The sequence below is a fragment of the Corvus hawaiiensis genome, chromosome 4 (assembly GCF_020740725.1).
Source record: "Corvus hawaiiensis isolate bCorHaw1 chromosome 4, bCorHaw1.pri.cur, whole genome shotgun sequence".
NCBI lineage: Eukaryota > Metazoa > Chordata > Aves > Passeriformes > Corvidae > Corvus > Corvus hawaiiensis.
Window position 1 is genome coordinate 22,581,637 of NC_063216.1, and position 24,094 is coordinate 22,605,730.

General features: G+C 41.9%; 1 protein-coding gene across 7 annotated transcripts in view; it reads left to right on the forward strand.

Moving 5' to 3' along the window:
- The window catches only part of DENND5B (DENN domain containing 5B), a 105,002-nt gene that overhangs the window by 50,304 nt on the left and 30,604 nt on the right, over positions 1-24,094 (forward strand). For 4 of the 7 annotated variants that reach the window (XM_048301002.1, XM_048301005.1, XM_048301006.1 and 1 more), the window contains 5 exons: positions 3,274-3,940; positions 13,898-14,085; positions 17,835-18,368; positions 19,737-19,968; positions 22,054-22,204. In XM_048301002.1, coding sequence (XP_048156959.1) covers positions 3,274-3,940; positions 13,898-14,085; positions 17,835-18,368; positions 19,737-19,968; positions 22,054-22,204 — 1,772 coding nt within the window. Of the gene's footprint in view, positions 1-3,273; positions 3,941-13,897; positions 14,086-17,834; positions 18,369-19,736; positions 19,969-20,782; positions 20,870-22,053; positions 22,205-24,094 lie in introns of all 7 variants that reach the window. The other 3 variants (XM_048301000.1, XM_048301001.1, XM_048301003.1) reach the window with 1 other exon arrangement.

Sequence of the window (24,094 nt, forward strand, 5' to 3'; positions counted from 1 at the left end):
TCTTGCCTTGCTGCATTAGTTCTGCCTATGTGTTTGCTTTATGTGAGCTTCCAGAAGCAATTTTCCTCAGAGAAGAAAATGCATAAATCCTTGAAGGTTAACTTGTGAGAACTCTGGCTTTGCTGGATGCCTAAGGAATTTCAATTGCCTTCTGGAACCATCCTGTCGCTTTAAAAATAGCCCCCTGAAGTCCCAAGCAATCAAGCTGCCAAAGAGTCATGTTTTCTCTCTGTTTCGAAGTGTGTGTCAAAGTACAGAGTTCTCTTTAATAGGGAATTGTGTCTTTCCCCCCCACTGCTTTTTGTGATTATCCTTGCCTAACTCACATACTATCTTCTGTGGCTATTATGCAAGTAAGTGTTGTACCAAACTAAAGTTCTCAGTAGAGAGAAACAGAAATTTTTAGGAAATGAGCCTCCTATTTTAGCCCTCTGATTCATCAAGGTATATATATATATCTTTGCCTGTGTTTCTGAAGCTCAAGGAAGCATTATCTGTTTAACGTCTCATGTACTGAAATAAAAGAATTAAAGGTTCCCTGGTGGAATTGGAAGGAGCAGGCTTTAACACAAACAAAAACATCTTTCCACCCCCTCACCCACAGTGCAATTTGGGTATGGAGCTTGCTGCCATGGCAAGTTGTGAACATGAAAAATATGTAGATGCTTAAAAAGTGAAAAGAAGGATCTAATGGAGAAGAGGTGAACCAATACTAGTGGGCAGTGGTCCAGGGGGGGACCTTTGGTTCAGAAATATCTGCAAATGATGAAGGAGAAGAAGGAGGGAGGGATTATGGTGGGGGGGGTGTGTGTATGTGTCCTGCCTCTGTGCTTGGGGAAGGGGTACCTCCTACTCATGTTATGGATACTCAGGTTATGGATTAGTTGATACCTTTTTATCTATCCTGGTGCAGCTTCCTTTTGTTTTTACAAACCATCTTTGTTATAAGCCTTGTTGCAAATATGGTGTAATTCCATGGTTTTCTGCTGATGGTTGTGTTTAAATATAAATAGTGAAGTGCTCTGGAAACCAAAATCAGTAATCTTGGATAGTTCTCAGTGTTTATACAAAGATGCAATGCAAGTGACTGACTGTGTTCTCAGCAATAGTGAGCCAGACTCACACCAGCCGGGTAAGATTTCACCTCCCTTAGCACATCCCAAGCCACTCTCCAACACTCTCCTGTGGCATGTGTGACACAGATGAGATGGGAAGTGATTGATGTCCGAGGCCTTAAGATGAAAGTTTTCATGCATTAACCACAAATTCAAAGCTTTCTGTACTGCTGGAAAATGAGTACAGGCTCTTCCTTTTGATCTTAGCTTCTTAAGCGACTCCTGGTCATTCCTCCTGGCTCAGTTCTTCCCATCTTCTTTTTTTTTTTCCTCTGCTTTTTCCCATGTCCTCTTCTAGGTCTAACAACAGCAGGAGTCTCTGGGCCAAGGTTTGCAGCTAGGGTCTTAAAAGGTCAATATTCTGCATGTGTCAAGTTGTGGCTGAAACTTAATAGATGGGCATCCCTTTGTGTATGTTTACTCAGTATATAAAGGACGAGGGAATAATAATTAAGTCTTGGAGGAAATTTATTTAAACAGCCTTCTGAAACTCTCAGCTGATCTGAATTTCCCTAATGCCTATCTGTGCCTGATTGTAATAGTGTATCTAATTTGCTTGTCCAGGTATTTTTCTGTAAAGTGAAGAAAATATAATCTCTGATAGCACTGAGATTTAAGCCTATGATTTCAGCCTGGCTGGCTTTGATAAGGCTTATAGCCACCATTGAAAGCCCGCATTCTAGAAATAAATTTTTATTAAGCTAGCCTGCCAAAAAATGAGGTTAAGAGAGATCTTTATTGTGCAGAATAAATTTAAATAAAGTGTGAAACAAGGATTTTTTACTACTTCTTTACTGGAGAAGCCTTAACCATGGCACTGCTGTTAATGTCTCAATAAAAGCTATAAAGCTTTTGAATAAAAAAGTGGCTGCTCTTCAGAACTGGTTCAAGCTGCAATTTCATGGTTTGTGTCAGCAAAGCCCATCAATTGAATTAAATTCTTCTGCCAACTCCAGGCTACTTATTTCCCTACACATTACCTTTTTGAGCAATACATAAGAGCTGTCCTGGATAATTTAGGGGCCTGATAGCCTGTTGTGAGGTGAGTCTGGACCACTTGCCTAATTCCCAGCTTTATCAGGCTGTTGAGTGGTCTCTGCAAGGTGCACTGCTGAAGTTCAGGGTAGGATGTGCCTGAAAACATACAATTATTTCTCCTGACCTCTTCCAGCCTCAGAAGAATTTACTCCTGATCAAGGTGAGACATTAGGGGACGCACTCAGCTATGAGTAGGTTCACATCCTGTGGTGAAGTTGGCTTCTACTGTTGCCTTTTTTGAAAAGGAACACTTTGAAGGTTCTCCTTCTCTTCTTTCCTTTTATTTCTTTAGATTGTACAAATAAAGCTTTAGTTCTTGGTTTATAAACATAGCTATTTAGCTAGAACATGAGGAGCTTCCTGCTGATGCACATTCAAACAAGTTTTGCTGGATGGTTTTTATTTTGTATTAGGTGGCTGATAGCATTCCCAAAGAATGTCTGGAAAAATGCCTTGATTTATCACTAGGGCCATGCTTCAGAGAAACACCCAGTGTAGTAGAATCACTGCAAGGGATTTTGCTGAGTAGTAAATCAAAAACAAGGCTTTCATAGATTTTGGGTGTTTCCCTCCCTGCCCCGCCTTTTTTCCAATCTAAGCTATTTGGTAGCACTTAGAGAAGAAAGTAAATGTAATAGCTGCCAGACAGTTGGGGTTTGGTTTGTTTGTTGGGTTTTTTCCCCAGAAAATTAGGGAAGATCAAAGAATTCCAAGAAGTCTATGTAATTTAAATTCAGTGGTATAAGATGCTTCCTTGGCTCTCTGATTTTAGAGTACTGTAGGCATGATATATGCAAATGAGAGCAAAAATGGACGTTTTTATATGATGCTTAAGTAAATAACACAAAGGCTATTCAGCAGTGAAAACAGTTTCAGCAAGTAATGAAAATGAGTTGTAATGACTTAATAGATGGGTTATTTTGGAAGGTGCTTTCCTTTCTTCACTCATGTCTCCCTCTTAAGTAGCATCAGTTTTAGGCTGTTTGTTCTTGGATCATTTTTATGTTTAAAGGTAAATGGCTTGTTGTGATGCAGCAGATAAAAAGAATGTGCCTGTACAGCAAAAATAAAAACCAAAATTGTCTCTTAAGTAACTCTCTTTTCTTTTCTCCTTTCTTAGCTGTGCATGCCCAAGGGGCTGTCTTTCAGGACGCAGGCGGATAACAGGGACCCGCAGCTGCACTCGTTCATCATCACCAGGGAGGATGGCTCCCGCACGTACGGCTTTGTGCTCACGTTCTACGAGGAGGTCACGAGCAAGCAGATCTGCACAGCCATGCAGACACTGTACCAGATGCACAACGCAGAGCAGTACAGCAGCGTCTGCGCCTCTTCCTCCTGCAGCATGGACTCCCTGGCCAGCAGCATTGACGAGGGCGACGCCACGTCCCTCGCCAAGCTCCAGCGCTACAACTCCTACGACATCAGCAGGGACACGCTCTACGTCTCCAAGTGCATATGCCTCATCACCCCTCTGCCCTTCATGCAAGCCTGCAAGAAGTTCCTGATCCAGCTCTACAAAGCAGTGACCTCCCAGCAGCCACCACCTCTGCCCCTGGAGAGCTACATCCACAACATCCTCTATGAGGTGCCCCTGCCGCCCCCAGGGAGGTCGCTCAAGTTTTATGGGGTTTACGAGCCCATCATTTGCCAGAGACCTGGGCCCAACGAGCTGCCGCTCTCTGACTACCCTCTAAGGGAGGTCTTCGAGCTGCTGGGCCTGGAGAACCTGGTCCAGGTTTTCACCTGTGTTCTTCTGGAGATGCAGATCCTTCTGTACTCACAAGGTGGGCACTCACCCAGCAATGCCTGTTTCCAGCAGGCAATTCCTGGGCAGCTGCAGCCACAGGAGCTCTTCGAATTTAATGTTATATGGAGCTAAGGTTGATTTTTGAAATGTGAGAATGGATTAAAAAAACAAGAGAAATGAGTGTGTCCTAATGAAAGCACTAAATAATTGTTTCCTCCAGGCAGTCTAGGTGCTGCTTGTTTAATTATGCATTGTATTTATCACTTGTGGCAGCTAGCAATAGAATACATTTGATTATTATCCTCACACTGCCCTTGATCATGCAAGACAGCATGAAATTAATCCTATCTTCTTCAAAAATACCAGCAGAAAGTAATACATCTTGCAGAAGACACTCTTGCTACTTTGTTTTTCAAATTTCAGTAGCGTATCAAAGTCTGGTGAAATTTCGTGCTTCCCATATGATGGATATGTTCTTGTTAGAACACTGAGAGTCTTTTAGCACTTGGAGGCTAAAGATTTAATGGTGGCTTGAAACTGAGTGGGGTTACAGGTCATTCCTTTTTAGTCCTGCTTGAGATATTTGGGAACTTTGCTGACAAGGATGCTGGTACTTCTTTTTGAGACCCTAAGAATGGAGTTGGCCAAGCATTGGCAGAAGTTGCTTGCACAGAGCCTGTCCGTGTTGAAGTGTGCCAGCAAACTTTGGAAAATCTGGTCTTTACCTTTTGTCCTATGGTTGTGTCTTTCTGTAATAGTGGAATACTCTGCTGGAGGTTTGGGGAATCCTGACTTAGCACTGGGCATGCTCTGGGATTTTATACCCCTGTTACTGTTTCCTGTACGATGTTGATTCCTCTGAGTCTGGCCCTGGTTGTATTTGGATGCCCAACATGTCAAGTTCAAGTTTTTCTGCTGATTTTCAAAGGGATGTTCAGACTTTCTGGGTGTTCCTCTAAGTCTCACTGGAAGCCTGTCCATGTAATTTAGGTTCCCAAATGGCATCTGTGATTTCCTACATTAGGAAAATGTGCATCAGGGAAAAAATTTTGAGGGTGGTTTCATCAGAGTAGAATGAAAAACCTGGAGCCTGGAGGTACACATACCTTTTAGTGAAAAGATGCTGAATGCCTAGACTTTTCAAGAGAAGTGATTCAAGCAGCAAACAGCTTGAAATGGAACGGGGAGAGAGGATGGGAAATAGTCTAAAATGAGTGTGGATAATGAACCTTCAGGCTCCAGAAGGGATCGCTTGGGTTTGTCATATAAAAGAAAAGGTCAGGAAGTGTGTAATGGTAATGCTAATAACTAAATGACTGAGAATGGGGAAAAATGTTCAGGGAGGTGGAAAGAGGGTAGTTCTTCTGCAAATGACTGAATTCAAAGGATTGGTAGTTCTTTGCAGAGCTCTTCTCCACATGGACTCCAGGGGTTTGCTTTCAAGAACTGAAAATGAAAGGTTTTATCTTCTCTCAGTATGAAGTGTGAGCAGAAATCCTGCTGTTAGTTTTGATTAGGCTGCCTTTCCCTTCCCTCCTGCTTCTCTGTGTGTGTGTGTGCACTTACCCCTTTCTTCCTCGGATTGAATCATGCTGCCTTTGCCACTTTACACCGGAGTTTGATATTAAACCGCAGCACCACTGAAATGCCTCTCACCCATCCCTGCTCATCAGTCCCACCCTGCTCCCTGCTTATGGACTCCCTGAGAGCTGAGAATTTTTTTTTTTCTTTTTTCTTTCCCACATGTGCTTGTCAGGTTACATTTTAGCAATATTTTGTGCGTGTGGAGAGCAGCCTGTATATGCATTACTTCCGCAGTAGTCATTGAGACAGATACAAAATATCCACTAAATAATTTTGACTCTGCCTTCATGTCCACCAGAAGTTAGATAAATAATTGTTGTTCTTCCAATTACTGGTTATAATTTAAGGGTTTACTTGTTTTGTTTGGTTTCATTGTGTGGGGTTTTTTTTAAAAGAAAAATTTGATAGTGAGAAGTAATTCTTTTCACCCTTCAAACTTCAGAATTTTTTTCTTCTCCTTCCCTTCTCTTCTCTTCTATTTGTGAATCTAGGCATGTCCTTGACATGAATTTTACTTGTCTGTCTAATATAGACACAATTTGATGGTGCATGGGGGAAAGTATATAGCTGTATTAGGGAAATTCTGTGATTATGTAAATAGCAGCGAAATGCTGGTTCCCAGAGGTGAGGAATGTGGAGTGGAGGGCAAGTGCAAAGCCTCAGTTTTGGCATAGCCTGACAGCTGAGTGCTTGGCTAATTGTGCACTGAGGCTTCTTTTAAATGTCAGTCTTGTGATTCCTGAAAAAGAAAACAGCAGCTATTTTCCAGTTTGAGATATAACCAACCTAGATGGTACTGAAATCTGCTCTCTTCAGCTTTGAGATCCATGAGGGAGAAACACTTTTTAAACTCGCAAGTTCTTTCAAGGCAAAAGATGAAAAGGTTTTGGCTGACGTATCTCTTGTTCCAAAATAACAAATGGTAGAGGGATTTTGCGAATTCGTCCTTCTTTGCCTTCCTGCTTTAACGAGGATGGACTCATTGGACTGTGTTTCCAGAGGCCTGGCCTTGGTGCAACCTACCCAAACTCAATAAGAGATTAGCAGAGGATCCATCAGTTGCATTATTTACACAAAATCACAATTCGCTTACATAATCCTGTAATACTCGAGAAATCAGAGCTGGACCAAAACCTGCTTCAGTTCACTAAACTATTTCAGTGAGAGAGCTGCAATTAACATGTATGGGAAATATAAGCTGACTTTTTTGTGGTTCTCCTAGACCTGTTGGAAGGAAGATTTCATTCAAGCTTGCCAAAAATTTTGTTCTTCTTCTATAGAATAAAGGCTTCTTTTGCAAAGTTGGGTGAAAATATAAATTGTTGCACAACCCTGACCATACAGTGAGCCTAGTTGGTGATAACAGCAGTGAAAGGCTGGCAGGAAAGTTGCACAGAGACTGTACTGGCTTTTCTGGAGTGGTTTTTCTCAAGGGAACTAGGAGTTGAAGATGCAAAAGTTTATTTTTAACCCTGTAGCTGAGGCATAATGTTTCCAGCAGTCTGAACAAAGGCATCTAGGTCAATGAAGAGGTGAGGGTGTTGGGTGACTTTACCCAGCTTGCCTGGACGTGTTCCCAGCATGATACGAGAGTGTCTGGCACAGCTCTGCCGTGGCGACAGGACCAATGAGTGGCTGTTTGTACCATGGCTGCTGCAGTAGTCTTTGGGTATCCAGTTGCACTGTTGGTTGTGTCTTAGGAGTGACTGGTACCCCATCACCTGGGAAAATGCAGGGATTGTAGTGGACTGTAACTTCACTTTACAGCTGTGGTGGTCAAGCAGAGGACTGAAGAGACTGACAGCAAAGAATGATGAGCTTATTTTTTCAGCTGCTTTGTTCCCACACATTTTTGACTGCATAGCTGGGTAACGGGAAGAGACCTGTGCTTGCACCTCAGTGGCAAGACTGAAAAGATCAGCCCTTATTGTTCCTGGGGACAGTGTGGACTTCCAGGGAATTAGTCACAACCACTGCTGGTGGGAAGTGCCAGTTTTGATCTGCAAAGGTGGTGTGGAAAGCTGTACCTGAAATCACTTTCACTGTACCTGAATTCCTGTAGCTTCAGGTTACATCTTTCTGCATATAGAGAATATTTTTAAGATTAAATAGGGCAAGTTTTCAACATTTGGGCTTTGAAAGAGGGATTAGATATGTTTTCCCTGTGATTCTTCAGGGTGCAGTCTTTGCAGTGCTCTTGTAAGTGCCCTTTATTCAGAGCACAGCTCTCCTGTGCAACTGCACAGGTGTAAGGTCTTGTTTGTGTCCACTCTGCAATAGCTACTACAGTTTCCAAAGGATCAGTAACAAAACACCACTGGTGTGAGATTCCTGCTGGAGAGAGATGAATTAAACTGTGAGCTCTGTGGAAACCTCAGCAATCCATTTTGTATGTCTGCCTTTCTAGGGATTTAAGCATGAGAGGGAACGTGTGGATGAAGCAGAGATAAACTTCTTAGAGCTTAGGCTGTTTCTACTCATTATAATTTTGAGCGTTTTCCAAGTTGTTTTTCCAAGGGCTTGAGTAATTGCTCCTCCAAGATTGAAATAGTCTTTGCATTATTTTTTTTTTGATCTTTGAAATTATAATACAAATGACTATGCATATATAAAGTCATTGCCTAGAGAACATTGTGTCTGAACAATCTTTCTTATGAAGTCTGTTTTGGGGGAGATTTTTAAAAATTAATACATGCATAATGTGTTTGCCTTTTAAAGCATTCTTACACCAAATAGTTCCATAGAAAACCTTTGCTCTTCTGCTCATTATTTAAACAGTTGCCCTCCACACTAATATTCATCCAAATCAGTGGGAAGTTGTCTTCTATGGGAAGAATCTTTCTATGCTGTGGAAGAGACCTGGGTTTAGGGCCTCAGTAGAACCACACTCAGAGGAGGCTGCAGTGTGTGTTTTCCTGAAAAAAAAGACAAGCAATTGGGTAGAATAATCAGAGAATGATATATAGTATTCCTTTTTAACTTAGGTGAAGAGACAATATTATTTTTTAATTAGAAGTTGCTCAGTTTTGTTAGCCAGTCAGTATGACTTGAAAAGTGAAGGTTTTAAAGCATTGGGAAAAAAGGAGAAGGAGCTGGTTCAGGTCTGTGCCACAGCCCCACTTCTGTTTGTGTTCACAGTGAGCTATAAAGGGAGATTGGGCCACTGCTTCTAACACTATGCACATACACACACCACAACCTCTCCACTATTTTTTTTAATTGGATCTCATTTTTTTTCCATGATGAAACATCTTCACCTTTCAAGAATGAGGGGAAGAAATTTAAACTTGCCTTTACATTGCAGTTATGGCAAATAACAGATAAATAACACGGCGGTCTAAAGTGGTCCTAACCATGCTGCTAATGGGAGCTAATTCTTGGGGTGGCTCTTAATCATAAAATAATTTATGCTGAACTGCTGGTGGCAGGCTGTGACATAGCTAAATTATATAAATGGAAATGTATTGAAGCAGAAGCTTTTTACATTAAGCATTGGCCAACAAGGAAAAAGGGTGAAAATTGGCCTCAGTGAATATTGGCCTTGGGATGTTTCCCTTGGGGCAGAGCTGACCCCCAGTTTGAGAGGCTAATTCTTACTTCAGGCAATTAGATGCAGGCTTGTCTTGACCCTTCTGTTTAAGAAAATACGTATTTTCATACTTGCATAAATTGCCACTCTGCTTTTATGGTGTAACTCATGTGCTACGTCACCCGCTGGTAAATCCCCCCTTCCCTCAGGGATGAGGGGCAGTGACATGCCAGGGGTCATTTCCTTGGGTCAGTGCTGGTTACAGCCCCATGACACAGCGCCTCTCCGGGTTCCTGAATGCAGCACTGCAACAAGGTGATTTCTATACTGAGTAAACATTTCCTACACCATTTTTGTGTGTTTTATCTGAACATCTCTTCAAGTCACCTGGACTGGCTTGTCAGCCATCACAGCTGCCAGCACACAAACCAGATGAAAGGTGGAAGCTTCCAGGGCACTTTGATGTCTGCAGCACTTGTGTGTGCTGCTTCTGTGGACCTATTGAGATCTGATTTGAAAACCTTTGCTTTCATAAACAATTTTTGTCTCCCAATGTGAATTTCAGATTTCGTTTTTCATCTGCAGTGTGCTATATTTAAACATTACAGATCTGAAGGTACCCAGACCCAAGACAGGTCTGGTTATGCGCTGTTCCTGACTCATACTCAGAGCTCAAAGCAAAATATTTTTATTTGCCAGTTTTTCCAATATATCTGGCTCATCTAATTCATATCTTGTTACAAAATAAAAAGAAAAAAAAGCAGTTGAATAACAATTGCTTATCATACTTTGAAGAGGTAGCATGTGGAAAAACTGTTGGTCACAAGAATGTTTTAAAGCCCGCTCAAGTGTTTCCCTCTAAAGAATTAGCTTTTCTTCATTAAGGTTCATTGATTTTTTTTCTTTCTCTGTTGTTGGTTTGGTTTATTTTGTTTAAAGACAATTGTTTGGTGCATATTGATAAGGTACTCTTTGAGAACACCATCTGATCATTATTTTCCAGGACACATTTTTAAATACGTGGCTTTGCAAAGCTGCAGTTATCCTTTATGCGTGTTCTAAAAAGCAGTAGAGGAAAGGAAGTGGTGTCTAGGTAACTCATCTTTTCAAAAGCTTCCAAGTGCTTTCAAATTGTATATAAAGTGAGACTTCAATAGGAAAATAAAGAAGCACGGTCTATTTTTAAAGCCTTGGACTGGATTTAGAGGATCCAGGCTGTGACTCCAGTGCTGTGGTAGGCTTTCTGCCCTACCTTTGGTAGGTTACTGGAACAGAGAGTTGGAAAATGGCCTAATTGTGCTTTCGTTGGGAAGGCTGGAGGTGTTGAAACTGGAATAACAGTACACTGTTCCCAGCAGGAACACCGTTTCTGGGTAGAATGAGCGTGTGTGCTCTTACGCATACCTTATACACAAAATTCCTGTGATTGGGCATTTGCTGAGAAGGTCCCAGGTGAAATTCTCTTCTGTTTGATTATGACCAAAGATTTGAACCTGTTTCGATGGTAGAACCTGAATGAGGTCTTAGCTCTTTGGGGCAGGGATAGCACTGATGTCTTTTTCCCTTCTCAAAGGATCTTGGGTTTGCTTTGCTGCAGCATGGGAAGGGTTTTGAGATAACACATTCTTTTGTGGCAGCAAAAGCAATTTTTATGTTGAGCTTTGTGAATTGCTTAACAACTCAGAGCTTCTATACTCAGTTTGTAAAATGAAAAGAAGATTATTTTGTTTTGTTCTCTCAGTCACTGCCTGTGTTTGAACTTTAAGCTCTTCGGGATAGATATTTCTGATTGCTTATTTCCTGTTAGTGTGTTACAGAAAATCAACATCAATACAAATAATTGTCAAGTTTTGTCCTCTTTCAGAAAAACTTCTATGAGGAATTGATGTTCAAATGCTGAAACCATTTCCACCTCCAATAGAAAATAGTGATTTGTAATTCTACAGGAATATCTCAGGGTTTGCATTTTAAGCACTATACCTTGTGAGCCATGTGAATGTTGCCAGACCTTGGTAAAGCACGGCTGAATATGGTGTTTGAACTACAAACCTGCAGTGGAGCACGGCCCTGCAGCCATTGAGTGTCCTGCACAGGGAGCTGAGATACTTGGCCAAGGGCCCCCAGCAGATGGTGCCAGAAAAGGGAGGTAGACCCAGAGTCTTTGAGCTTGACTCTGTTGCCCTTTCCTTCACTCAGTGGAAAGGTTGGGCGTGAGAGACAACACTGCACCGAGTCCAGTTAAGCTGTTAGGAGGCAGTGGTTGCAGTAGAAACCCCAGGGACCATTTTGCCCTGGGGTTATCCTCCTTGAGCAGTTTCTCTTGGAAAACGTTCTGTGAACAAATTAGAGGCTGAGCTTTGAACATGAAGAGTCATAGAATAATTATGGTTGGAAAAGACCTTTAAGATCATCAAGTCCATCTGTAAACCTAACAGTGCCAAACCCACCACTAAATCATGTCTCTGACTGCCACAAAATCATGTCTTTTAGATGCCTCCAGAGATGATGACTCAACCCCTTCCCTGGACAGTCTGTTGCAATGCTCAGCAACCCTTTCAGTGAAGAAATTTTTCCTAATATCCAATCTAAACCTCCTCAGGCACAATTTGAGGTCATTTCCTCAATCCCTTGGTCCCAGGTTGTCCTCAGTAACCATGTAAGCTTCTTTCAAATGATGATAGGTACAAGAATCTCTCCATCAAAAATTATTTCAGGCTTTACATGATAGGTGTCTAACCTTGTACAGGCTTGAAAGTACATGAAAAGTAACTAGAGTTTCTGACTTATTGAAACAGATAACAAAAAAATAATTTAGAGATTTTTGATTATTTTTCTGGAGGAAACTGGAACGTCCCTCTCTTCAGCTAAAACTGCTGGGTACATAAACATTTTTTATCTGCTAATCACTGACAAGCATTGCTAGTTGGTAACAGCCTAATAATTTGGTCATCACTAGTTGGTTTTTTTTTTTTAAACAGCTCTTCTCGTACTAAATTGATTACAAAATTTGTGCTAGTGACCATGTTAAATATTATCAGTAGCACCAGAGAAAAGTCAGCATGCATTTCCAGAATTGAATGCTCTTATTCAAAAAGATCCTTGCAACTTTGCTGCCAAGACCTGTTTCTTCATGTGGCTATGTAGATCAGAACTGACTTTGAAGGTGTCTTGCATACTAAGACATGCTACTTTCTCTATTTGATTTCTTTTGTTTTTAATCTTTAAACCTTTCAGGGTTGTGAGATGTTATGAGACAGTAGGTATTATAACTGGAGTTTGTGTAAGTGCTCCTCACCAGGACAGTGAATGCACATGTATAATTATGGACCATTGCGTGGTTAGGGATTTGTAAGTGACTGATCAGTAGCTGGGAGGTGTAACCTTGAGACTGACTTGTATGCATGAAAATAATTTCAAAGACTGACTGAATAGCTATTGGTAAGACAAGATGAAAAATGTTTTTGCCCTGCCAACTGACCTTCTGCAGATTGTGGCTGGTTTTTCACAGAGAGGTGCTAGCAAGGAGAATGGGTTATGCATTTGTTGCTGTAATTTGCATATTTATTCAAGAGCATCTTCCCAGAGACCTCCTAATAGCTGAGCAGTGTCAGATGACAGTGCTTTTGCTGTTGTTGGTGTCTGCCAAGGTCTCGGGCTGGGATGTTAAGGAAACAGGAAGGGTCAGGCTGGGCTCCTCTCCAGGCAAAAGCCATCAATGGCTTTTTACCTGACTCAGAACCAGGGTGTTCATACGTGTATCTTTACTTTCCTGGAGTGGGGTAAAGAGGACGAGGAGAGATGGGCAACAGCCCAAGTGTTACCCAGGATCTGGGTCTGGCCTCAGTGAGAGGGAAAATCTTTTAGTTGCTCAAGCTAGAGCTCATGAGACTTGCCTGGCACTGATGAGACTTGGGTTCAGATACAGCTGTGGAGCTTACAAACCTAGGGGTCTTTACCTGTTTCCAGATGGATTGTCTGCAGTTCGAGCTGTAAGAATGACCATCTCTTTAATACCAATATGTGATTTATTTAGTTATTTATTTAAAAAATTAGTTCTCAATTTATCCCCTCATTTATATTACTAAATAGCTTGTAGTATTGCATCATGCCAGCTGGATATTTGATAAATAATTTGCTCTTACCCAAAATATGAAACATCCAGCTCAGCTGGGCCAAAATAAATTTTAATTTCAAAAATAATGCACAATGTGCTTACTGGAACCAAAATATTGCAAAGCAATGAACTAGTGGATTAAATACAAATTTGGGAAAGTAATGTAATATAAATATGCATATGCTAGCTACACAGAATGTATTTGTGAACTAAATTTATATTAGGCTTCTGTTTGGATTTAACTTAAAAGCACTGCTTTTATATACCTAGGGACTGTAAACTTCTGCTGGTATGTGGCCAAGACAAGTCTTCTGGAGAGTACACTCAGCCTGGGAAATAGTAGCAAGTGAGGCAGAAGCAGGCAGGCAGGAGCAAGCCAGAAACCACAATATTTCCTTGAAGTTCACTTCTTTCTCCTCTTCTCCCCATGTAAAAATACATGCTTTTTATGAAATTAGAGTATTATTATTATCCTGTACTACAGACAGAACTTTTGGTATCCTTTTAATAAATTAATTTAATGACAGAAAAGATCTAGATAAGGCATGAATATCTATGCTCAGCAGTTTCTTTGTGGGAGGAAGGAGTTTTAACAAATTAAATAATGTTTAAGGTTCTTAAGTACTGTCTTACTTTCCAAACAACATCTTATCGTATAAGCATGGTTTCTGTCTTGTTTTGTCACTGATGTCCTTGCCAAACAGGTCTCAAAAGCAGAACACAGGGAGATAATTCAATACCTGCCTCTCTTTCTCTCCCATGTCTAGATTATCAGCGTCTGATGACGGTGGCAGAAGGAATCACAACGCTGCTGTTCCCATTTCAGTGGCAGCATGTGTACGTCCCCATCCTTCCTGCCTCTCTCCTGCATTTTCTGGATGCTCCTGTTCCCTACCTGATGGGGCTGCAGTCTAAGGAGGGCACCGACCGCTCCAAGCTGGAGCTGCCTCAGGAGGTCAGTGTCCACCTTTGGGGTTACTATCCTGAAATGCCTTATTAATATTTGTGTGAGTTTCTGCTGGAAAACAATGCTTGGTGTTAGGAGGCTTGTCTGGCATTGTGAGGACTGATTGCCAGCAGAAGTGAGATAGTAGGGAAGTCTCCACAGCCCTTCTTGGTCCATTTCTGAATTTAATGAGTTCCACTTACTGTTTTGATTTCTAAATGCTTCTCGTCTGCTATTTGTTGTGACAAAGCTGAACATTTCTTGGCTTTCCCTATATCACACACTTCACCAGGTTTTGTTACTCTGTCAGTGTCACAGTCCTACTGACAGAGGGCTAAAGAGCATTTCATTCAGGGAGGATCTTGATGGATCTGGATGTCAGGTGCAGTTGCTAGATGGTGTAAACCTGTTCCTGTCCCCCTGCTGCTGAGGAGTGTACCTTGTCCTGCCAGCCCCATCCCATCCTTGGTTGAGCCCATGTGTTCCTGGTCTATTACTAGACCAGCATCCTGGCCTCAAACAAGCCAGGTTTGCATTAATACTGTGCCTGTGAACCATTTAGAGAGGAAAAAAAAAGGAAGGAGAGGTCATCCTCTTAAGGGTTAAATCCTTGGTGGTGGTGGAGAGTGAAATGGAGATTTTGCTCCTCAAAATTTGATGATGATTAAAACTGCTTCACATTTTAACCTGGCCATACAGCAAAGTCTTTGGAGCATGGCTCACCTGTCTGCATTCCAGGTGGTGACTGGAACCAGAGCATGCCATGTGCTTTTTAACTTAGGTTTCTTGTTAAAATCAGTGGGAACCCCAAGAGTATCTGTTCATACAGCAGTAACATCTCCTGACAGTGGCTGTGCTGAGGGGACCTCTCCTAGGGGCAGAGTTCCTAAGGCTTCCAAATACCTGCTCTGACTGAGAATGCAGGTGGGAGCAGCAGCAGAGGAGAATATGCAGGGGTGGGAGGTTTTGTGTGGAAGTGGAGGGATACACACAGGGCAGGGGTAATACAATTTTTTATAAAGGTCTGTTTTAAGTATTGCATGAAGGTGACTGAGTCAGCCTTGGTGGCATGGAACTGGAAATCAAGTTTTACCTCATGGATACAGTGACCAGACCACATGAAATCTGCACTGGTGTGGAAGCAAAGCTGCTATCTAGCTATGCTCCTCAGTAAAACCGTGCTAATATTACATAATTACTGTGGTTTTTAAAATTCTTAGTCACATGCTTTTGGTTAGCAGATTAAGCTGTCATTTTCCTTAAATTAAAATTTTAACGTGACAGTATTTAATATTGCAGTATCGCTGGAATAACAAATATCACCAGGGAGAGAAGAGTAATAGTGGGGTGGAATCTGCCCCCTCCATGACGTTTAACAAATAAGTGGAAAATATCAGCATTTATGAATACCACAGGTCCAGTATGCTCTGTGGGAGAGGGAAAGAAAGAAAGCATATTGAAGAGGGAAGATCTTGAATCTCAAATTCCTCTAGACAATAAAAAATAAAAACCCCCTCAGCATGTGAGCAGTGATGAAGCACCGTTCGCTTTAGCATTCCTTTATTGTTCAGGCCAGAGGCTAGCTTTTCAAGCTCTTGCTCTAAATATAAACCATTTGTTTGTTAGAGATAAAAATTCTAACAACTGGCTATCATGCTGTCTTAAGGTTACTAATCTCCCTGCATTAACTTTAATCATCAGATGTTTTTGAAGAGAGAAGTGAGACCAATTCCCCAAGGGTTTTCTGAATCCAAATCTCAGTTTTCAAATTTTGTAAATGATATGCAGAGCTGAAATTAAAAAGCCTTTGAAATGAAATATTGATAGATAAGAAGGCAGTCCCTGAGCAAACGAATGGTACTGACACATGCCACAACTCTGTAATAGCTGCATAGTTAAATAAAGCAAATTGTTTTGTATGAAGAAATGCATTTCTTTGTACAGACTAAATTTAATATGAAAAAGCTGAAGGGACACTTCTGCTTTACCAGATGAATCCTCATACCCTTTAAAGTGTCTATGTGAAAGGTGATTAATGTTAATTAACATGTCCCCGAAATACCCAATGTATTATAAACATGTTTGCTGTGGAATGTATTGTCCTGCTGAAAATTAACCTTTTCGAAAAAGAAGGAAAATAAATCATTTATCTTCACATAATCTGAAGATTAGTCTAGGGCGTTTGGTAAGAAGTAAAGAACATGAAAAGAGCCTGAGAGAAGGCAGAGGAGCTGTGCTAATGGCCAAGTCAGGCTAACAAAGACCTGCTGCTGCCTTCTAAGTTTTCTGCATCTCCTGTTCTGCAGTTTTATGCCAGGATAAAACCCATCAGAGCCCAGCACCTTGGGAATCTGACCTGGTTTAAGATTTTACTCAGCACAGTGCACTCAGACAGCGAATTTCAGATGTAAGCCGCCGTTCAGAAGATCAATTACTGTTTTTCATTCTGCTGTTATTCCTGAGGGTGCATTTGCAATGTAATTAATTTTTATGTGGGGTTCTTCCATCCCTCCATCGACACTTTCCTAGTAAAAGTAACTGCTCTGCTAGATTAATGTCTCCACTTAGCTTTAATCTTATGGGCTGAGATCCGTCTCCATTCATAGCAAAGCTAAGAGCACTCTCTTTAAATCTCAGGCAGAGGAATTGCCAATATTAAAAGCCTCCATGGAAACAGGGGGTCAGGGGAGTGGGGAGGTAGGGCTTGGCCTCTAATGGACAAGCTGTCCTCAGATATAATCCCAAAGGATTTCCATGGGACTCTCTTTTGTAGTTCTGCTTGAAGCAGTGTCATCTTTCTTGCTGAACATCTCATTTCTTGGTAGCACAGCTGCAGAGGCTTCTTGCAGTTGGATCCTGGTAAAATAAATGTGCCCGTGAGATGCAGTAACTCACACAAGGGGTATTTATATGGGCTGAGAAGTGGTGCTGCACTTCCTGCTTGGTGGTGTTGGCGTTTTCATCGGCAAACGGGATGGGGAGCTTGAACAAGCATTCCAGGAGCCTTTTATTATTTTGTTCCATTATCAGTCTCACATACTGAGTTGAGGCAGAGGTGGTACAAAGCTCACGTTGTCCCAGACATCCAAAGACTTCCTGGTTACAGAGCATTCTTAAAAGCTTCTCAGCCAATAGCATGCTTCTAAAAGTTACAGACAACTGTTTAACCAAGCACAAACAGCGCACATACATCTGTTGTACACAATACTCACTTGTTATACCTTATGTAAGAACACACAATATTCCATTTTTAAGCTTAAACTTATCTATCCTGCTAAGCAAATTTTTTGCAACTTCAAAACCTATCTCTGCCAAACCTAGAAACTCTAACCATTGTTTTAATGTCCTTGCTTGCTATTAAGTGTATCTTCTTCAACTTTTCTCAGCCAAAGCTGATCTCTAAACTCTTCTGCTTTATTCCTGAATCCTGCTTTTTTCTCACACCTAAAGCTTTTCTACCTTTTATGTCTTCCCACAGGCGATGTGCTCTGGGAGGGCATATGAAATCTTTGTAGTGGAAAGTTTGGGGTCTGCATGTCCTGGGGGAACAGGAGAGGGCAGGAGCCTTTATTTGTCATCCAGTTGGCCCTCAGCTTTACTGAAGTCTGAAATGTCACGGGCTAGACAACGCAGCTAAAGTGTCCTGTGTACATGTTGCTTACCCTTCTGTCTGGAAGCACCCTGGGAAAAAAGGCTACATCACAGAGGAACCAGTTCAGTGCTGAGTGTCCATTTTGAGACTTCTGTTTGTATTTCAGGCAAACTTGTGCTTTGTAGACATCGATAACCATTTCATCGAGCTGCCAGAGGAATTCCCTCAGTTCCCCAACAAGCTGGAGTTTATCCAGGAAATCTCTGAGGTACTCCTGCAGTTCGGGATCCCTCCAGAAGGCAACCTGCACTGCAGCGACAGCGCCACCAAACTCAAGAATCTGGTTCTTAGTGACCTGGTGAATGACAAGAAGAACGGGAACATCCCCAGCAATGCCCTCAACATGTACGAGCTGCTGAAAGGCAACGAGACGATCGCCCGCCTGCAAGCCCTGGCCAAGAGGACGGGCGTGACCATGGAGAAAATGACCATCACCACTCCCCTCACAGAGGAGAAAGATGGGAAGTTGTCGTGTGAGGAGCTGGAGCTGAGGGACTACAAACTGAACGTGCAGCTCCGCGAGGTTTTCGCCAACCGCTTCACACAGATGTTCGCTGACTACGAGGCTTTTGTCATCCAGGCTGCCCCCGACATGGAGTCGTGGCTGACAAACAGGGAACAAATGCAAAACTTTGACAAAGTAAAGATAGCCGTGTATTCGTGTCTCTATCTAAAAGGGGGAGGGAGGATAGCTGTATTTGTATGTATAGCCTAGGTGTTCTTTAATCTGCTGTTCCTCATCTGCCTCATGGAGAGTTTTGTCCATTTCCAGTACACAGGGCCAGATCTCCTGCCAGAGTAAATCGGAGCACATCCACTGAGCTGTTCAGAGCCATCCTCACTGGTACAAACCAAGCTGGCAGGCTTCTGCCTAGCTCATGGGGCTGCTCCTGTGGGCTCGGTAGAAGGGTTGCAATGCAAAGTGACTTCTTTTTCTGTCTGTCTTTCTTTCTTTTTTTGTTTGTTGAGAGGAGAGGTGCACACTTGAGACAAAAAAACAAATCTAGTCTTTCATGTTTCCTAATCTCACTGTAGAGGTTTTTGGTAATGGGTACTGTTGTTCTGAAGAAGGTTATCACTTCGTTATGGCACAAGAGTACTGTTATGACTCCATTGTAGTGTGTGCACAAGAGGGAATGGAATCCCTCAAGATTAAAATTGGGGATATAAAGAGATGGGTGGATAGCAAAAGGAATGGGAAATGTTGGGAAGCTTGCACAACTGCTGAGTGACCCTACAAAGTAGATAGTGTTCTTAGCCATCATCTTTTTCAGATACAAGTCCTTCTCTAAGGAAAAGGTTAAAAGGATGAGTAGTGAGGAACAGACTAAATACTGATCTGAGTTTTTGATTAAAAAAAATTGCTGCCATGCCTTTTACTGGTTTGTTTGTATTCAGGCATTAAACAGTGCAGCATTCAAAAGGATGGGGTTGTTTAGGCAATCTCTGCTAGTGCCTCTGCAATAAAATGGGCTGTTAAGTTTAGGGTTTTCAAAGCTCAGTTAAAGGCTTAGACACACAGTTCTAATTGGAAATTCGTGATTAATTGCCCTGTGTAACATCACAGAAGAGCATAAGCTGAAGAGCACTGTACACCCCTTGATAGGTGTGACACCTTAATAAGCGATATGGTCCTGAGCAGTGAGGCCCAGACCAGAGGTCCCAAGTGAGCACACGTGCTGGTCTGCCGTGCATTGCACAGGGTTTATTCTTGTGGGTGATAGCTGCTAGGTTGCTTTGAAAAAGCAGGCAGCACGAGCCCTACTTCAGTGACTCCATATTCCCTTTGTTCCAGCTGTCACAAAGCCTCCCTGACAGCTTACTTCTTACAATTCTGAACCAAACCCCTTTGTAGATGCATTCACACCTCTCTGAGTGGTGTTTTTATGGTGGGGAGACCTTGTCCAAGCCTTCCTGCTGGCTGCTGGATCAGTTCTCTGCCAAAGGATGGCTGGGCATGTCAGTGCTGGGCAGGAACATGGCTCTAATGAGCTGTTCTGTATTTCAGGCTTCCTTCCTTTCGGACCAACCCGAGCCTTACCTCCCATTCCTTTCGCATTTCATCGAAACACAGATGTTTGCAACCTTCATAGACAATAAGATCATCTCCCAGTGGGAAGAGAAGGACCCTTTTCTACGAGTTTTTGACTCCCGAATTGAGAAAATAAGGCTATATAATGTCAGGGCCCCTGCACTGCGGACATCCAACTACCAGAAATGCAGCACTTTGAAAGAAGCAGGTACGTTCAGACGGGCTGGTAAAATATTCAAAAGTACAGTGTCAGCCACCAAGAAATATAGGTCCTCAGTCATCTGAGTGTTGCAGTTGATGAGGAAGTCCTAGAGCTACCTGAGGAGGACTCAGCAATGTCCTTATCTCATCTAAGCAAAAACTTTAGCATGCTATTAAACACCAGAAATGGCAGGAGCTTTCCTTTCCCTTTGAGCTCTCCTAGGCTGGTACCTTTAATAAACTCAACCCAAACCCAAATGGAACTGGCTCACAATTTCTCATTTCAGGCAGCTCCTGTTCCATTGCCAGGAGAGCTTTCCTTCAGCCTGGTGATTGGACCAGTGCCAGCCACTCTGAGGAGTCGAGCCCCGGTGTCTGCTCCACTGGCCTTGTCTCCCCCTTCCCATAAAAAGACATTGTTTTGCCTTACACCATTTGGTTAAAGCAGCAGGGGATGCCGGGGACGTAATCCTGTGTGGCATATTTAGTACCTCCAGCAGTAGATGTTCAGTGTTAATGAACAATACGCTCTACTGAAGGCTTGGATTTTTTTTTCCATTACAGCCACAGGATGCATTTTCAAATTATACTTGAGTTTCTTACTTAATACTTGTGTAAGTATTTATTTAATTTCTAAGTAATACAGGGAAATTATACTCTTAAATTTGTTGGGACACATATTAGTAAGCTAGGGCAAACACATTTCTCATGGGGTTTTTTTCTGTTTAACTCCTTCAGTGTTTTACTTGTTATCAACATGTCAGAAATAGAAATCTGTGTCTGCTTAACTTTTTCTGTCTAAACCCAATTCTAATTTGCAGGTCAACTGTCTATTCAACGTCTAGTTTTGGCAGATATTGTGGCACCAGAACCTCATTTTCTGTCTTGTGAAAAGCAGCAAACTGATAGTAATACCAATTTTCCTTCATATTTACCATTCACAGTATATGTGACCCCAGCACTGATCCAGCACCTGTTTGTTTAACTGTTTTTGGAACCCTTCAAACCCTCTGACCCCACACTACCCACTCCTTTTCTCCAAAATGGAACCATACAAAGTGATTTTTATGTTGTTTTAGAGGGGAAAAAAATACTTGCTGAGTTTCTAATGATAATGTATGTAAATCTTGTGACAGTTTCTTTCCCATCACAGTTTTATAAAATGAGGAAATGAGTTCTGTGTTGTTCTTGACAAATGAAAAAGAGATTTAGCTTCCGCATTTTGCATATGTATTCACTAGATGTGATACGCTGAAAGAACAGGCCTGCCTGTTAATAGATGGGCTAGAAAGAGTTGAATATTAAGGTTGCTAATTAAATTCTGAATTCCCCCATACACCTCCTTTCCCCAGTTCTTCACAAGTTAAGGGGGGGTGACAAGGTTTTATTTTCATCCTGCTTGAGGTTTGAGATTGAAACCCGCAAGTCCTTCAAGCAAAGGATTGAACCGCTTTAGTCTCAGTGGAGCTGAGATTCCTGGGGAGCCCTCTCCCATCTTACCACAGGCTTCCCTGTTTCCAAGAATCTGTTCATCTTCTTCATGCTGCTCAGGTCTTGCTACAGTTAGCTGTGCTTTTTGAAGGCCTGTCATCCAGTAAAGGCATACCCAGTTTCAGGAGGAGGATCATTATAGTCCCAGATGTTTGCAGAACTCGGGTGTCCCCCAGCCATGCATCTGCCCAGGGAACGTGGGGCTAAGCAAGGTGCCCAGTCCCCCAGGGGTTGCAGCTGGCCTTGGAGGTCTCTGTTCTGCTGAAGAAGCCTTAAAACCAAACAAGGGATTTTGGTGGAAGATGGCACTGCTCTTGCCAGTTCCTAATGCATCTCGTAGGCTCCTGTAATACCTGCTTGCTTAACAGCTAACACGTTTGCACCAGTGCTCGTTGTGTTGGGTAAAGAAACTAAAAGCAAAACTTAAAAAAACCAGCACAAGTGTCTCCTCACCTCTGTGAGTGGCAGATTTCTGTGTCTGAGGTCACTGTTTAACATTCTAGTGGGTTTTCAGGAGTCTGAGCATGAGCACTGTTGTAGTGACAGCGCGTGCCCTGGGGTGTTGGTGACACAGCTGCTCACCTGTGACTGTCACCTGCAGCCCAGTCCATCGAGCAGCGGCTGATGAAGATTGACCACACAGCCATCCACCCTCACCTGCTCGATATGAAGATTGGCCAAGGGAAATATGAACAAGGATTTTTCCCAAAGCTGCAGTCTGATGTCTTGGCAACGGGACCCACCAATAACAAGTAAGTCAGGTTTTATTTCTGTATTTAAAAGCAGGTTTCTCATACAAATGCTTCACATCACTGGACAGAAGTCCTAATTTTGGATGGCATATAACCAGTCTAATGAACCCAACAGCTGTTCCCATTTCTGGTTTGTATGGGCTGCCACTTCTGAAGATATAACCATTGTTTGGGTTATGTCAGGAAGCGTTAGCTCTGTTTTGGGGAAGATTCCTCACTACTGTTTTCTGTTGAGTGGTAAGTACTCTGTCTTCTCATACATAGTTTTTGGTTTGCAATGTTCTTACGAGTTTCAAATGAATTGTTTGGCTGTTTTGCACTGAATACGGTAATTTGGGAACTCAAGCCAAAATTCAGATTCTGGAAGAAATTTTGGTATTGAAACCTCTATACCATCCTGCAGAATGAAATAATGCCCACTCCGTTCCTCTCTTTAGCTGTTATTACTTGACCCAGAGATTTCTACAGCTCTCCTTCAGTTTCCACATTAGAATACCCTGGACGAATAACTTGGTGAGGGTGGAAAGTATGTGCTTCTGTACCCGGGTTTCTTTTTTGAGTCTGATAAGGTTCTTTGGTGCACTTTGATAAGATTATAGGGGTACCTATAGCTGTGGAATTTAGCATGCCATTACATGGTTCATTTACCTAATGTGAAATGGGAACCTGGAGCACTGATACACTTTACACCTGTACAGTTACAATACAAAGTAAGTGCTGTGAGTTCCTTTATTTTTAATCTTTCTTCCTTCAAAACCCCTGAATGAGGAGGGGTTTCTCCCTCTTCAAATGTGAAGTATTTGTGCATCTTTGATTACAAATTCATTAAATTACCAGTTGAAGCTCTCAATTCCAGTCTGGAAGACAAAATGTGGGAGCACAGGTAAATCCAAGAGCTTCAAAGGCTGCAGCTGTCCAAATGTTAAAGCTACCTCTTGTTTTAGTTGTGTACATGCACACACGCTGCTCTGAGCTTCTGCATGAGGTGCCCACTAAGTTCTATTTATACACCTTTTGTGCATACCCATGCTAGCTAAGCCCTTTTTAATAACCTGCTAGAAATAAGAATTGCAAATGATAAAATGAGATATCCTTAAGCACTGAATGTTTGAAGAAATGCAATTCTTTAAAAGAAATTTTAAAAACCCCAGGACTAACCAAAAAGGAGGAACACATATTTCAAAGTTCCTTTGCTTTCAGTCTTCCTGCAAACAGAGACAGAATTTTATGGGTAATGGTCCTTTGAGGAATGGAGGATTTCTTCATCTTGTGAGGTGCTGTATTTAGCAGTCTGCCTCTTATCCTTATGGGTGGGTTTCAGTTTTACAGTGTCAGCAACAGTGTGAGTGTGCCCAGCCTGCTTGAAGGTGCTTAAATCTTCTGTCTCTATTGCAAAATCTATGTGAATCTATGAATAAGCATCACTTTAAAATAGTTTTCCTTATGCCCTTTGAGATTTGCTTCTGTTAGGTTGGTACCTGTTCTAAAATGTGACTTTAACTCCTTGAGTGATAATTTTGATTTAGATTGCAACATGTTTCAGAATTTGTAAGTACCAAAATCCCATTACTTACCGCAAAGCGATGTCAAAGTGACAAATGTTTGGAATTCCTCCAGTTGTATGTTGCCAAAAAGGTTTGTAGTTGGAAAAATCTCAAGACCATCTGTTTAATATCTTTTTTCTTCCTGGTTTTCATGTGAGCAGCTGAGAAGACTCTTTCTTTCCCATTTAAGACATGTAATTCTGCTGATTTTACACCCACGTATTGAACAGCTTTTCCATGCTTTCTGCAAATACAGCATGACTCTTCTGACCACAAAATCAATTTAAGTAGAGCCTTCCATTAGTTTCAATTTCCCAGTGTTCTTGGAGATACATTTTGCTTATAG